A 15,216-nucleotide genomic window follows, 5' to 3' on the forward strand; every position below is an offset into this window, starting at 1 on the left:
GGAGGCTTATATGTAAATACAAACCATCATACTATCCGGATATGAAATGCATGTTAATGCCAGGTGAAAGGTGGCCCATAAAGACTTAAAGGCTGGGTCTTTAAACTCAGCCCAGTAAGATACCTCCCCAAAAAATCCCCAGAATGCCCTAAAAACCGTATAGCAACACTCTGGCAAACACCTTAGCATCAAGTGCCAGCAGGGTAGGCATCACTTTTTTTTTTCGTCCAAGAAAATATAAAAATCTAGTTGATTATGTACTATAATTAGCATTGCGCCCCCCCCCCCCCAAAAAAAAATGTCCCATTAAACATTGTCACAGCAAGTAAAAAAAAAAAAAAAAAAAAAAACAGGAAGGAACATGGTCCCTAAAAAGCATTCCATCCATCTGTTCGCTCTCCTCTTTTATACTGTGATATATTTTATCCCTGCCTATTTACTTTATGTCCATACATTCCAAGAATAAAGAGTTCACATGACTCTCAAATGAGATTTGCTCATTAGGAGTTACAGCAGTCTAGTGCCCCACAGGTCTAAAACTGCTCATTTAGTTTCATCTCTGTCATTTCTCTCTCTCTGTCCTTTAATTGCTGTCTCTTCCAAGGTCTTCTCTCTCTGTATCTGCTCCCCTGACTCTAATTGTACGGATATTTCTGGCTACAGATTAGCATCGAGTCTGTGGTAGCCGTGACTGCTAGATTTCAAATGATTAAATAATTACCAGAATTGCGAGAAAAAAAAAAAGTGACTCATGCAATTAAGCAAAGAATCGACAATGGTTTCTGAGGTGTCTATCTGTTATGGAAGCTTGTTTCCACAATGGGATAAAAAGGGAAGTTTTTATCTCACAAGTTTATCTCACAATTCTGACTCAGATATAAACTCAGATTTGTCATAGTTAAACACTTTTTAAGAATTTAAAAAAATATTTTAAAAAGATTTTAAGAAAAGCCTGAATTGCGAAATATAGACTTGCAATTTTAAGAAAAAAAAAATCTGAATTGGGAGATATAACCTGGCAACTGAAGGAAAGATAGTCAGAATTCAGATTTTATTATTAACAGTCGTAAGTTTAAAAAAAAAAAAAAAAACAACAACAAAACTGAATTGAGATAAAACATTGCAATGACATTTATTTATTTATTTATTCGTCTGACAATCTTCCATAGTCTGTTGATGCAGATCCAGTACTCAGATCTATTTTACAGACTTTTCTGAAGTAGTAGTTGGAGTTTAACATAACTCATGTAACTATTTTGTAGGATAGGTTGTTTTCTATATTCATGCATGTTCAAAAAGTTTAGAACTCCTGATGCTTTTAAACCACCAGCTAAAGAAAAGTCTATATCCTTTCAGTACTGTTTGTTCCCTGCAGGTCTTTGGAGTCATCTCTACACTCCTTGAACTAATATGCTTAAAAGTACAGCCACTTCTGAAGCGATGGCTCCTTCACAGACCATTGCACATCAAGAGTGCCAGGTCAGCTTCAATAAAACCCTTGTACATAAAATACAATATTTTTCTGCTTTTTTTTTAATATATATATATCTTTTCACCTTTCTAAATAAAGCACAAAGCGATGACCCAATGTTCAAGTATTTGAACACTTTAGCAATACTTGAAAATACATTTTGTCTGCAAACAAATGATGCTAGAATTTCTCTGAGCCTTTTTTGCGATGACTTAAGTGGTGTCAAGGTGATTTCATCCATTTTACTATGAGTATATGGCACAAGCATTTAACAGGAACTTTTTCAATATACTTCAGTAAAATTGTACTTGCTTTGCAATGTTATTGCCTATATAATGCTATGCCATTTCTGAACTGTTACCTACATGTTCAAATACTTCCCAGGGATCACTAATTATGTATATATATATCCATATCCCATTTTACACCTCTGGAACACAGTTGATTTATTTTATTTTTAGTTCTATCAAATCAACGTGTTACTTTAATATATTAAGAATTTTATTAAATGCAATAATTTTTTAACATGATTCTTTTTATTTTTTATTTTGTAAAACAAAATGTTTTTAAGATTTATTTTCTGCTGTTGTTTAATTTATGAAGGACATCAGTGTAATCTCATTAACGTTGCAAGATTTGCACTTCAAAATGCTTGTTAAAATAAGTCTAGATAACACATTTGTGATATATAGTGTTATTATAGTATTATTTATAGACCATTAAAGTATTTATTAACTTTCTGAATTAGCTTTTATTTTTTAGGTTTAGTTTTATTTTATGTTTTAGTCATTTCTTGTGCTTTTGTTTGTTTCTTTTTAGCTGTAAATTATTTTTCAGTTTTAAAAAATCAGATAGTTTTAGTTTTTTTAAGAACATGGTTAAAATTCAGTCAAAGCTTTTGTAGGGGTGGAATATATCTCAATGGAGTAGTTAATGGCGTTATTCATTAGTCAAGAATAAATAATAATTAATTTGACTGATATATATAGAAGCCCGTTTCTGTTCCTGAATTAAAAAAGATAAATACTAAACTGTATTAGTAAGTATATTGATATGGTTTTCCAACTATTTGATGCCAAGGACTCCCAAATGCGAAAGTGTGAGAAAAAAATAAATAATAATAATTTAAGCATTGCATTATAAAGATATGTTGTTTCCCGAATTAAATACTTGGCTTTGTACTAAATTGTCCTTGTACTAAAACAATTTTATTTCATGTATTAGAGGATATGTAAAATTAGATGTATAAACCAGAAGAGAAAAAAAAATAAAAAAACCCCAACAACAACATTTACTAATACAGTATAACTGTCACGCTTACTCTCCGAGCCATTGTAGAGGTATGTGGGGATTCCCGTTGTGGGGTGAGCTGGGGAGTCACGAAGGCTGGATGAGGAGACTTGAGATCTGCCTGGATTGCTTCCACTTCGAAATCCGAACCATTCAAATACAGGACAAGATTAACTAACTCGATCAAAGGAAACTCATATATATATATATATATAGGGAAATCACAGCAGATTGTCTCATCCAGCCCCAACAGAAAAGCAGGCACCTAGTGTCGAGTCATGCCAGCTCACACTGTTGGAAAGCTCGAGGAATTCCACCGCATCTCTCTCCAAAGTCCGACCACTTTGCCACAACCCACACAGCCGGTCCTCAGCTCTTGTCTTCATGTTTTTGGTCTGCTGTTCTGTCACGCTTACTCTCAGGCAGGAAGGAACAGATGAGCAGACGCTGGAGAATGCTATAACTTTACTTTTATTTCCATAGACCACAGGAGACAAACACAGGTTGACATATAACAGCAGACAAGGGAGAACAGAATGGGCTAGGACTAAATAGGGCAGATAAAGAGGAGCAGACAGGTGAGGAGGACAACTAATAAAGAGACACCTTTAACAAATCAAACAATTAGGGAGCAGGAACGTACACAAGACAGGGGACAGAGTCTGACAATAACATAATAACAGTATATCATAATTTAAAATGCTGTTTTAAGGTACAGTATGTATGTATATTCATTTCTTCATTACATTGTGTTTAAAGGAAGTTATTTGTACACTCATATCTTATTTTGGAAGAGATTTGGTTACAGTAACTTTCTGTGTTTCTTCTCTGTTCTAAGAGTGAAAATATTCAGAAATTGTATTCTACCCTGCCACAAACCAAAGGAAATGCTGACTCCATTGAGTGCTATTAATTGGTTTCCCATTCATTCTGCTGATCTCCCGAAGATTAGATTGTAGGGCTTTGTCAGATGGCCGTGTTATTAATTATCATTCCACTGCAATTTCGGTGAAGGAAATTATATTTCTGAGAGATTCATCTGAAATACAATAAGAGCTCTGGGCATATTGTGCATTAGAAGTGAAACGTATTAACCTGTTTATGGCCTGATTAGACACTCTACAGCAGCTGATTTTTGATTGTTGAGTTTAAAAAAAATCTATGATTTTTAAAGAAGATTATTATAAAGATGAATGAGATGTTGATGTTTTTCCACATGCAGTGCAGCCTCAAACACTAAACAGCTGTCTTGTATCATTTTTGGTTGGAAACCACAGGAGATCGCTCAGCCCAGTTATTTCCAAAACACCTCTGACATGTTTGGAAAGTGTTCAGAGATCATGAACTTACAAGTGCATGAACTCTTTGTGTGTTTTACCCCCAGCTGGTTCAGAGCCACCAGGGAAATGAACGAGAAACACACTTGCTGAAGATGAAACTGATTCAGATACAGCACTTGGTGCGTTTTTCAGTGAGGGTCTTGTGTTGTTGGTCTGTTTCTCCCACAAAGCTTCATATGGCTTCAAATCGATTGGTATAGTGCACAAGTGGTATGGACTACTTCTATGGTGCTTTTTATTTTTTAGACATTTTTCAGCTTGACAGCCACACTGATGGTTCCATGGAGAACCATTCACATCCATGAAAACTTTCCACACACAAAAATAAAGTTCCTTTAATTAGGTTTAATAAGGATTTTTTTTTTTTTTTTTTTTTTTTGTGCACACACAGAATAATCATTTTTGGTTCCCTCAAGAACCTTTCAGTGAACCATTTTTTCTTAGTGTAAAGAACATTTAAAAAATCTAACGAACTCTTCTCAACTATGAAGAACCTTCTTATAGAATGGAAATATTCCTTGGAAGTTACGGTTCTTTTATAATGGTTCTTTAAAATTAATAGTTCTTTATTAGCATTGATTCCATACAAGGTCCATACAAGGTCATACAGGTTTGAAACAGCTTGAGGGTTCTTGATTTTTGTAGTACTTTAATCAAAAAGTTTTAAATCACCTCATTGTTCCTGAAACTTGTGTTGCTTTGTATTCTGTCCTTTCATTCATCTCTAATTCTCACTTTTCCCACCATAATTTTCTCTCTCTCTCTCTCTCTCTCTCTCTCTCTCTCTCTCTCTCTCTGTTCTAAGTAAGCTAAATGTTTCAGCAGCTACCGTCTCTGTAGCAGGTTAAATTAGGCAGAAATGATCACTCGTGGGAGCTGAGGGGATGCGGGAGGATGTGTAAAACAGACAGAGGAAGAATCCCAGTACCTGGAAACACATGCCCAGTTGTCTAGCAAGACAGCTGATGTAGGTATTAAATGTATATCTCCATTATATAGTGTTTGTGTTTGGCTGTATGCCGCTGATTAATGTCTAGCAGTCAAGTGAACCATGCCGTGTATTGATTAGTTCCCAGAGAACATGTTTCCAGCCTGCAGGCCTCCAGTTAAATGCTGATCATTAAAGCTACAACAAAGGTTAGAACCATTAGCAGGGCCACATGCAATATTGCACAAGTCTCTGAGTGGACTAATCAGTTACTGGTTTAATCAGGTTTTCTTTTCTAATGCATTGAGTAAGTCACTAGATATTTAGTATGTTTAGATGTAGAAGGTGTCATTGAGTGCGAAATGCTTGTTGTTTTTGAACTTGAAGGGAATCTGTGAGTGGAGTCTATGCATGTTTAGGCAAAGTAATGACTTGACTGCAGAATGAATTATAGTAAATAATAGAGAAAATATTCACCCCAGCTAACAAAAATATGTTCTAAGATCTTTTGGTAATGTTCCCTTTAAGCTATATCGTTTTAGTACAACATAAAAGTCAAGTATTTAATTTAGGAAACAGCATGACTTTATAATACAATGCTTTTTTTCACACTTTCACACTTGGGAACCTCTGGCATCAAAAAGTTTGAAAACCCAACTAATATACTCACTAACATAACAAAATAAGTAATATAAAGTGCTATTTTATGCTTTGGATATATTTTTGTGTCTTCCTTATATTGTGTGTTTTAAGGAAGTTGTTTGTAAACTCGTTTTCTTTCTTATTTTTGGAAGAGATAGTAGCTTCTCTGTTCAAAGAGTGAAAACTTTCAGACATTTTATTTTACCCTTCCACAAACAAAAGGAAATGCTGACTCCATTGAGTGCTATTAATTGCATTATTAATGTTCCCATTAAACTATAAAACATTGTATCTGAATGTTGTCTGAATGTTCAAAATGACCAGATTTTTCATTTTTTCCCTGTGTTATGCGAAATTGTAAGAGAACATTCCATTTTATAATTTTGCATAAATTATGTATAAATTATTTATTTGTGTTTTTTTTTTTTATTTAATAACATATTGAGAACATTTTTTTTTTTTTTTTATAACACATAACTTTGAGCATTCCATGTTCCTGGAAAAGTTTGAGGGAATCTTCCAATTTGCCGAATTCTGAGAATGCTCCCTGTTAGCTGGGATTACTGTATATTTATTATGCAACAAGCTTATGGATAAATGTAAATTTTAATTAATACATTAAAAATAATAACTGAATCTATGAAGCCGGTATGACTAAAATGTGTAGTATATGAATGAAAATACCATGGGGCATTTTCAGGTTCAAATCAGAAACTTTATGTTCATTTTATTGACAGTTGAACTGAACAGAAACTGACAGTCACCACTGATAAGCTACTATTAAATATTGTAGAAACTTAATTTTCAGTAAAGTTTCTTTGCAACGATTTGTATCGTAAAAAGGCTATACAAATAAATAAAATTGAATTATTGTATGCATTTCCAACGCTATCTCGTACGTATTTTACGAGGTGGCTAATTCGTACAAAACCATGCAAAATCACTTGTACGATTTTATATGTTTTCTATGAGGGGTGGGGGGGTCATTCGTATAAATTCCTATGAATTTGCTACCTCATAAAATATGTAAGATTTTTCACAAAATGTATGAATTTCTACGAGCCAGTTTGTACGAATTTGTATGGATTAGCCACCTCGTAAAATATGTGCGATTTGCCATGAGATCAGGTTGCCGTTTAAAAAATCGGAACTTTTCAAGAATGACATTAAATTTACTACATATTTTTACTTTTTGTAATGTCTGTTAATTTGTAAAACCTTCTGAGCGAGATACGATATTTCTGTCTTAAGCTAGCTGAACGCAGTACTTCAAGTTGTGATTTTATAACAAATCTTTTAAGCGAACAAATCGTAGATGAAAACTGAGTTAAAAGCATTTGTTTGTCTTTGTTGTCATTCGCAGGATGTTAAAACCAATTTTTTGGAGTCTCAGTAGATTTTTAATCAGACAAATTCATTTTATAGACTTGTTTTGGATGTAAATGAGGAGTGTTTTTTGAATCGTTTTAACAAATGATTCAATGACTCATTTGTGGAGAATTGTGGCATAAAAACAACTGCAAAAGTCACTTGTCGCCACCTACTGGTAAAATAAAGAAACAAGCTAAAAGGGTCAGTGAACTAATCTTTTTGCTAAACTGATTCAAATTCATTTTTATCCTGTTTTGTCAAAAAACAAAATAAAACAACAACAACAAAAACATTTGACTCTCCAAAAAATGACTACATTATTACTTGTCAGGAAATTAAAGAGATCAGTTTGTTTGAACTGCATTGTTGGATACAGTATTCCCCACAGTAATCTCTTTATTGTACTGCATATTTTGGAAAAAGTAGTAGGTCATGCAGTTCAGTCTATTCAAATAAAAAAAACATAGCAAGAGTTTTTGATAAGACGTAAGCTATTTTGACAGCCTGTGTGTTATGTTTGTGTATGGAGTCTATAGGTTATGCTGTCTGTTGGTAGCCTGTGTGGGTGTTTGCTGTTTTGTCTTAGTGATATTGTGATATTTCAGAAAAGTCAGTAGGCGTGGAGAGTAGAATGAACCCCACGAGCAAGTCAATATTCTGAGAAATGGAGCTAATTTCTTCCTGCAGTTCGAATCACTTTAGCACAGTCCGACTAATGAGGATAATGAGCTCTCACTGCAGTTGTGGCTCCTAGCTGGGCTGCATCCATGCACATCTGCCTGGAGACACTCATAAAGACATTATGAATCAATGTTTGTGAAAATCTCATATCTAATGTTATTTAAAAGAACACTAACCACTTTAATTAAAAGGATTTTGTAATTATGGCAACATATTTACAGCCTATTTAAATCTATCACATTACGAAATGGAAGGTTTTCATAAAAATACCCTGAAAATTATTTGGCAACATCATGAAAAGCTTATTGCCTTAATTTCTTTATGCAGAAGTATGGTTTTATATTCATATTTTATACATTATAAAAATTATATAAAATATTTGATAGTTTATTTTTTAGTTTATTTTTTTATTGTCAATTAGTTTTAGTTTAGTAAGCTTTTATGCTGTTATCTGTTTTAGTTTGTTTTAGAGTTTTCTAGTTTCTGTGTATTGTTCTGTGTCTGTGCAGCGCAAATATTTTTGATACAATTTTTTTGAGCAAATGTTTTTGTAAAAAAAATGTATACATTCTCATATAAAATAGTTTTGAATTTAGTTTTTATTTCTATTTGTTTTATTTAGCTCATAGTTAGTTTGTAATTGTTAGTTGTAATCTGTTTTAGTTTTATAAGTTTTCTGTCTATTTTTTTGTGTGTACATATTTTTAAATGAATATTTTAGCTTTTTTTCATTTTATACTTTCAGAATTTATCATTTTATATAATTTCTGAGTTTTTGTTTCTATTTTATTTTATACAATTGTTTTTGTATTTAACGTTAGTGTTAAAGTTAATTTGTTTTTGTTTTAGTTTAGTGTTTTTTAATTTCCTTTTTTGGTGAATATTTTTGATGGAGTTTTTTATAGTTTTGAGTCTAGATTTTTATGCGTATTGTATATGTCAGGTTTTTGGTGATGTTTGGACTAGGAATTATAATGAATCAACCACAACAGAGTAAAAATGAAGATGCATGATGATGGTACAGGTAGATGAACACAAAAATGCTCAGGGGAAATATGTTCAAATGAGTTTATTGATCAATGAAATGGATCGTCAACAGATACATCACAAATACAGGGCTACAGACAGAATGAAAAAGTATAAACGTGTTTTTCAGACTTCGTTTGTTTCCTTCATTTGGAATCGTTTAACATAATCAGGATGGCAAGACGATACACATGACAATGAGGATGATTGAGATTAGCACAGATGCTAATGAGTTGGAGGAACTGAGACATTAGTCTGGAGAATAAATGATACCATGACGCAAAGCAAACAGAAAACCTCATCTTTGCTAAAGTTACAGAACCTGTGAACACGAATCAGGGTCTAGCACCAACATGAAGCCAATGGGTGGCACAACCTTTGACACCTGACTTAGCTGAAGCTTAAGGCCTTCACAGAACACATAGGAAATATATGCGAGCCTTTAACACGCTAAACTAGCAATCCATGCACCATCACGACTAGTGCTACATGAGCGTGAATACATTACTCCTGCACGGACCATCATCAAATCAAGTGTAAATCCATAATGTCTAAACTAATAACAGCACCAAAAAATGTACAGGATGACGCTCACCAGTGTAGGTCCAGTTAGCACCACAAGTCCTGTCGGCTAGACAGAAAACGTTCAGAGAGAGACCAGACTCACTGTTCACACACAAGGACAGATTAGCTTCTTAGTGAATAAACACACGCGTCGCACGCTCGTCCAATAGACAGCCAAAAATTAGTTCAAATACTAGATTTTTCTTTTTTATGCTTAAATGTTTTTGTTGCAGTTTAAAGGGGATGAATTTCGAGACACAACTTCACAGTGAACGTTTTAGAACACTGAGCTTTAGCATTATCATTTTAATGTCAGATTTTCAGCATAAAATGCTCTGAGGGATTGTCTTTAGTTGCATTTATTCCACCACTGATTTCATTGAAAAACAAGTTCACCCCTTTTAAGAAAATTATAGTCAGATGAATATATTATTTTACTAATTTAATAATAATAATAATAATAAAAATCATAGTTTATGTGCACTACCATTCAAAAGTGTGGGGTTTGTTTGTTTGTTTTATTTATTTATTTTTACACCACTGAATAAAAAGTAATTTTTTTTTAATAATTATTATTTGTTTTGTTTATTTGTTTTTACAATTTTTTTCTCACAATTTTGAGTTTAAATCTCACAATTCTGACATTTTATTATTAATTTTTTTTTTTCAGAATCCTAAGTTTACATTATAAAATTACATTTTAATATATGCTTAAATAGAAAACAGTTATTTTAAAATGTAATAATATTTCACAATATTAGAGTTTTCACTGTATTTGTATTGTATAAATGCAGCCTTGGTGAACAGAAGAGACTTCTTTCATAACCATCACAAAAAATTCTCACCAACCTAAGACTTTTGAATGGTAGTCTACATGCAATCAGATACTTTTGGCCTTACATTTGATCCTAACTAGTTGACTAGTTATTCAGATGACCCACCGAGTACTTGAATTTGAAAATATGTAGTTTCGCACATCCCTATTATCAACATTGCTGGTCGGTTTAGAGTGATTAACGTTCAAAAAACAGTCACAGACAGTAATTCGGGTCATTTGCCGCTTTAATCTCTCATCTCAGCCATTATGCTTGCAGTAACCATGGCCGCAGTCATTTTGCTGAGCTAGATTTGAATTGGAACATAGATGGCAGTTGGATGCCCGACCTGACCTCATCCGCCATGCCAGCGCTCCGACGGCCAATCAGAATGCACATGGGCCGCGGCTGTCTCTGTTTACTTTTGCACTTGGCGAGTTCTAAATGCCTCTGCCCACCGCCGTCTAATATTTTATGCTCTGATTCTTATCATACTAGCTAAATATAACCACAGGATACACACCACCTTTATGATACTCGATTTTCTGGATTATTTAATGATTGCCGTTTCCTCTCAGCTCTTTAAAGCTGACTTGTGTTTGATCAGCTGGGATTCTGGGAAACGTTCAGATGCACTCATGCGAATGCATACATACACACATATACACATTGAGTAAGAGAGAGGATAGAACACTCACAAAATGTACTCTGGTACATCAGATGGAAATACTATGGTACTTTTGAGATATATCATGGTATTGGAACTCGTATCATTGTATTTACATGGTATTTCCATAGGGTACATGTCCTTAATACAGTGCTAAATAATCACAATACCATGGCATTGCCATGATAAAAAGTCAAAAATACTATGGCAATACCATGTTATGTGTTAGAAATACCATAGTAGTGCTGTGGTCAAATGATACCATGTATAAAATATCATGGCAATACCATGGTAAAATGTGTAAAATAGTTAGTGCTATGGTACATTTTCAATTTACCAGTACCATGATAAAATGTCCAAAATACCATAATACCCCGGTTCCATGTTCAGAACACCATGGTATTAGTACCATGGTAAAATGTCCAAAATACCATAGTAAATAACATAATAGTATCATGGTACAATGTCTAAAATACCATAGTAGTATAATGGTACCATGTTCAAATACCATACTATGATAAAATGTCCAAAATACCATGGTACATTTTTTTTTGTAAGTGAAAGAAAGGCACTAAGGTAATACCATAGTGTTTTGATATATTGTGTGGTACTAAATGATTACCGTACTAAAATACTATGGTATTACCATAGTATTTGTGTTAGTTGAAAGAGTAGATGTTTATATTTTCCCAGACTGAATATGTGTATCGTAAATGTGAACAAAGCGCTAAAAGGCATTTTAATCATATACTGATTAATTTATTAAGTCTGTCAGGACGGTTCGTCCCAAACCAAGTCATGAAGTACATGAATTTGAAGAATGTCCCATTTTTTTCCCTTTTTTTTTCTTAAAACAATAAAAATGGAAAAAAAGAAAAATCTAGCATCAATACAGACACACATTCAAACACTGCTTGCCAGAAACACGCATATGGTTTCTTTTAGATCATGTATGTTTTTTTTTTTTTTTTTCTCACATCTAAAGAAACGTGCCAGATGACAGCTTAGCACTTTAAGTACCACTTTAAAGTTGAGGTTTAGACCATTTGATTTCAAATGTGCCAAAAAAAATAAAAAAAATAAAAAGAAAAACAAACATAAAAAATGCTAATGCAAGCAAATAACTGTATGTTCTAACATCCGTTCGATGCAAAGGACCGATCTAGAGTCAGACTGCAAGACCTGAACTGAACCGAAAGTTCTGACTCCGTAAAAACAAAAAATCGTCTGATCCTTTCGCAGAAACTTCCGATCACAAGCAATGATGAAACGTTACATGATATATCCTTGATTTTCTTCTCGGTTGATAGTAAAGACACAGGACTGGATGTGAAGGCTTGCATACACTTTGAATCAAGCGCTGTCCTGAGTTGCTCTGGTGGTTCTAGTTCAAACATCAAGGTTCTCAAATCCCATCCAGACCTAAAAACAAGGCAGTCCGAAGGAGATGACATGCTCTGTTTCGAACAGCAACCTTTCGGAAAAAGGGAAGAAACGAATTCTCAAATCTCTGTCTGTGTAAACACGACCAAACGAGTGAGCGTTAAGCACGATAAACGGTTCAAGCACTTCCTTTGCATTGCAATTCTACCGTCGGACGGAATAAACGCGATATAGTATTTGTCGTTGCAGTGGCTTGGTCTTCCCTCTGTTTTGACTGATATGTTAGGCAGAGGTTAAGGAGTCCTGCCCCATTCCAGTGTGGCCCCTGGCAAAAATGAGGTCTCAAATTGATCTCAAAGGGAGCAAAGCAATATTGCACTGCCGAACCGACAGGACAAATTAAGCGGCGCTTAAAAACAAACGAATAAATGGAAACAAAAGCAACAACGCAATCCATAATTAAGGCTAATTTAAAATATTGCAGAATATTTTGGCCCCTGTTTTTGAGACAGACTGCCACAACAGTCAAAATTTCCCCCACTACATATCACTGCAAAATATTTAGAGCAGGGAGGGAATAATAATAATAATAATAATAATAAAATAGTAAAAATAAGAAAAAAAGATCCTCTTTGGAGTCTGTATTTGGTTTGGGATGCTTTAAAGGGAATCGTAAATATTTCGGTTTGAAAATAAATAGATCGGAGTCAAGTGAAAATTCGCAAAGTAAAAAAAACGCGACTCCTGCGACATTTTCGTTAATTTTTTTTTTTCATGTTTTCAGCGTGCACTTGTAAAACCTAAAGGTATAGCAATCAGCGATTTCCACGTCAAACAGTGGCACTGGACGGTGCAATGCACCATGGGATCCTTGCAATCCCGCAAGTCCTACAGCGGGTGCACCGGGGCCAATGGGACAAGAGAAGGGAGTTTTGGAAGGAAATGCGCCCCTAGTCTCCTGGAGGGGGGAATCAAAGCAAAGGCCCTCGCTGTTCTCCTTGAGCGAGACGCGGGTCGAGAGCCAAAATCCGCAGGTTTAGGGTGTTTACGCCACCATGTCTTGTGGCCGTGTAACTCACACCCACTCCTGCATGGAGCGTTTGCAGTACAGTATGTGTCGGGGCGTCCCCTTCCTCTTGAACTGAAAGACGGTGTAGATCAACACCAGCAGGCAGAGCGCCAGGACGCAGGGAATGACGATGGCGATGGCTTTGACAGTGCTGGCTTCATTGTCCAGTTTAATCACCACATCCTCGTCCTCCGTCGGCTGCATGTCGGGGTCGATGGGAGTGAGGTCGCATCCCATGAAGTCTTTGAGGATGGAGCGAGGGTAGCCAGGCTCCACCCGCAGCCTGTGGTTGTTGAACTTCCAGTATTCTTTGTCCTTGTAGAAGTAAGTGAAACCTGCAAAGCATCAACACAGGATACATTTATAAGTTGTTTTTATATTTAAATTGGATATTTAATTTTACATGTGCGTTTCCATCTATTTTTACATTTTGATTACTTTTGCGGTCATCTAACACTCACTTAATCAAGTAAGTCTTGTTAAGTATAAACTTTAGCAAACCTCAAAGTGAATATCTGTTTTTCATCCTGTACATTATAATATAGTGATGCCTAAATTCACTTGTAGCATTTAAATTGATTTAGGGTTATTTACTAAAATTAAAACCATAAAATAAATTTTATTACTTGAAATAAAACTTTATTTTATCTGTAAAAAAAAACCTTTATCTGAAATATAATCAATAAAAAAAAAAAAAATATCAGTAATTTAAATCAGCTACAGTAGCTATCAAGGCAAAAGTTTTTTTTTTTCATTCTCATTTTCATTCTCAAAATATATGTTTTTATGTAATTTAACGTTTTGTTTTTTGCTTTTAAAAATATTTTTTCTATTCATTTTTCATATTTAGTATATATAATAAATATATGTAAAATGTATTTAAAAGGTTTTTTTTTCAATGACCAAAAAAACGTGACAAATAAATTTGTATTTTATTTTATTTGATTCGTTTTGTTTTGTAGTCCAAAGTGTCATCAGACCTGTCATCTATTTTTGGGTTTGTTCCGGCCAACTGGCATTGACATTAAGCCATAGTGCACATGTGGGTGATGCATGTTCCAATCTGAGATTAATCTTGATCTCACATCTCCCTGCTAATTTCCTGTCACTCTCCACTAAATCTGTTGAACAAAGATTCTTAATCCTGGAAATAAAAATGTTCTAGACTGGAAGAAGGTTTCAGTGTGATCTAAAAATTGTGATCTGAAAGGCTTATCATAAGACCACGGGTTATCGTAACATCGATACTTGCAGGACTAGAGCGCAGAGAGAAAAAAAAAAAAACGCTATCCTTTCCCATCTCCCCATGATCGGCTAGCCATGATGACACATAATTAGGGTCAATTTTCTCGACTCTGTCTCGCCCACAGAGGCCTTTTGAGTAACGTGCAGAGACAGGGCTGAAAGAAAGCCCACAATCACTTTCAAAGTGTGGTTAGCCAAACAATTTCCCTGGAATATCAATCCACCCTTCACGCTCAGATGAGCGTCTACGTCCACGGGCAAACCTGGCAGCGGGGCTGGGTACAGATGGCATGTGTGTGGCTGTCGACCTGCGCGCCTGCAGCTACGGACTGAACTCATGCAAGACGTCCCCACCCCGAGAGCTCCTGCCAGAGACGTTCACACTCGCCCCGAAACACACAACCTTTCAGAACTGTGCTCTTCTGCAGAATGAAAATAGGCCAGTGTAAACGAGAATGACACTGCTTCATAATGGACAGAAAAGATTTGGAGTCAAATGCAAGAGGATTTTAGATGCTGCATGGTCTGTTTGTAGACTAAATTAGTTCGCTAACGAGTCTTTATTTAAGTTTTGTATATGTTTAGAATCTTTGTTGGTTTTTCCCTTTTTATGTTGGCTCCAAATTGGGTTCCAAATTCTTTCTCTGCCTTTGTTGCTTTTTTATTACGAATGTAGTGGAGAAACGACCGCAAATTATGGGAATATGGTGAGGACACAATGTTT

At 34.8% G+C, this 15,216-nt stretch overlaps 1 protein-coding gene across 2 annotated transcripts in view; it reads right to left on the reverse strand.

Annotated features, from left to right (window-relative positions):
• Nucleotides 1-11,631: 11,631 nt before the first annotated feature.
• LOC109050205 (matrix metalloproteinase-16-like) overlaps nucleotides 11,632-15,216 on the reverse strand; it is a 56,747-nt gene continuing 53,162 nt past the window's right edge. For both annotated transcript variants that reach the window (XM_042751555.1, XM_042751556.1), the window contains one exon: nucleotides 11,632-13,582. In XM_042751555.1, the coding sequence (XP_042607489.1) occupies nucleotides 13,254-13,582 (329 nt within the window). In that variant the 3' untranslated portion in view covers nucleotides 11,632-13,253. The remainder of the gene's footprint in view (nucleotides 13,583-15,216) is intronic.

The sequence above is a fragment of the Cyprinus carpio genome, chromosome B24 (assembly GCF_018340385.1).
Source record: "Cyprinus carpio isolate SPL01 chromosome B24, ASM1834038v1, whole genome shotgun sequence".
Lineage (NCBI taxonomy): Eukaryota > Metazoa > Chordata > Actinopteri > Cypriniformes > Cyprinidae > Cyprinus > Cyprinus carpio.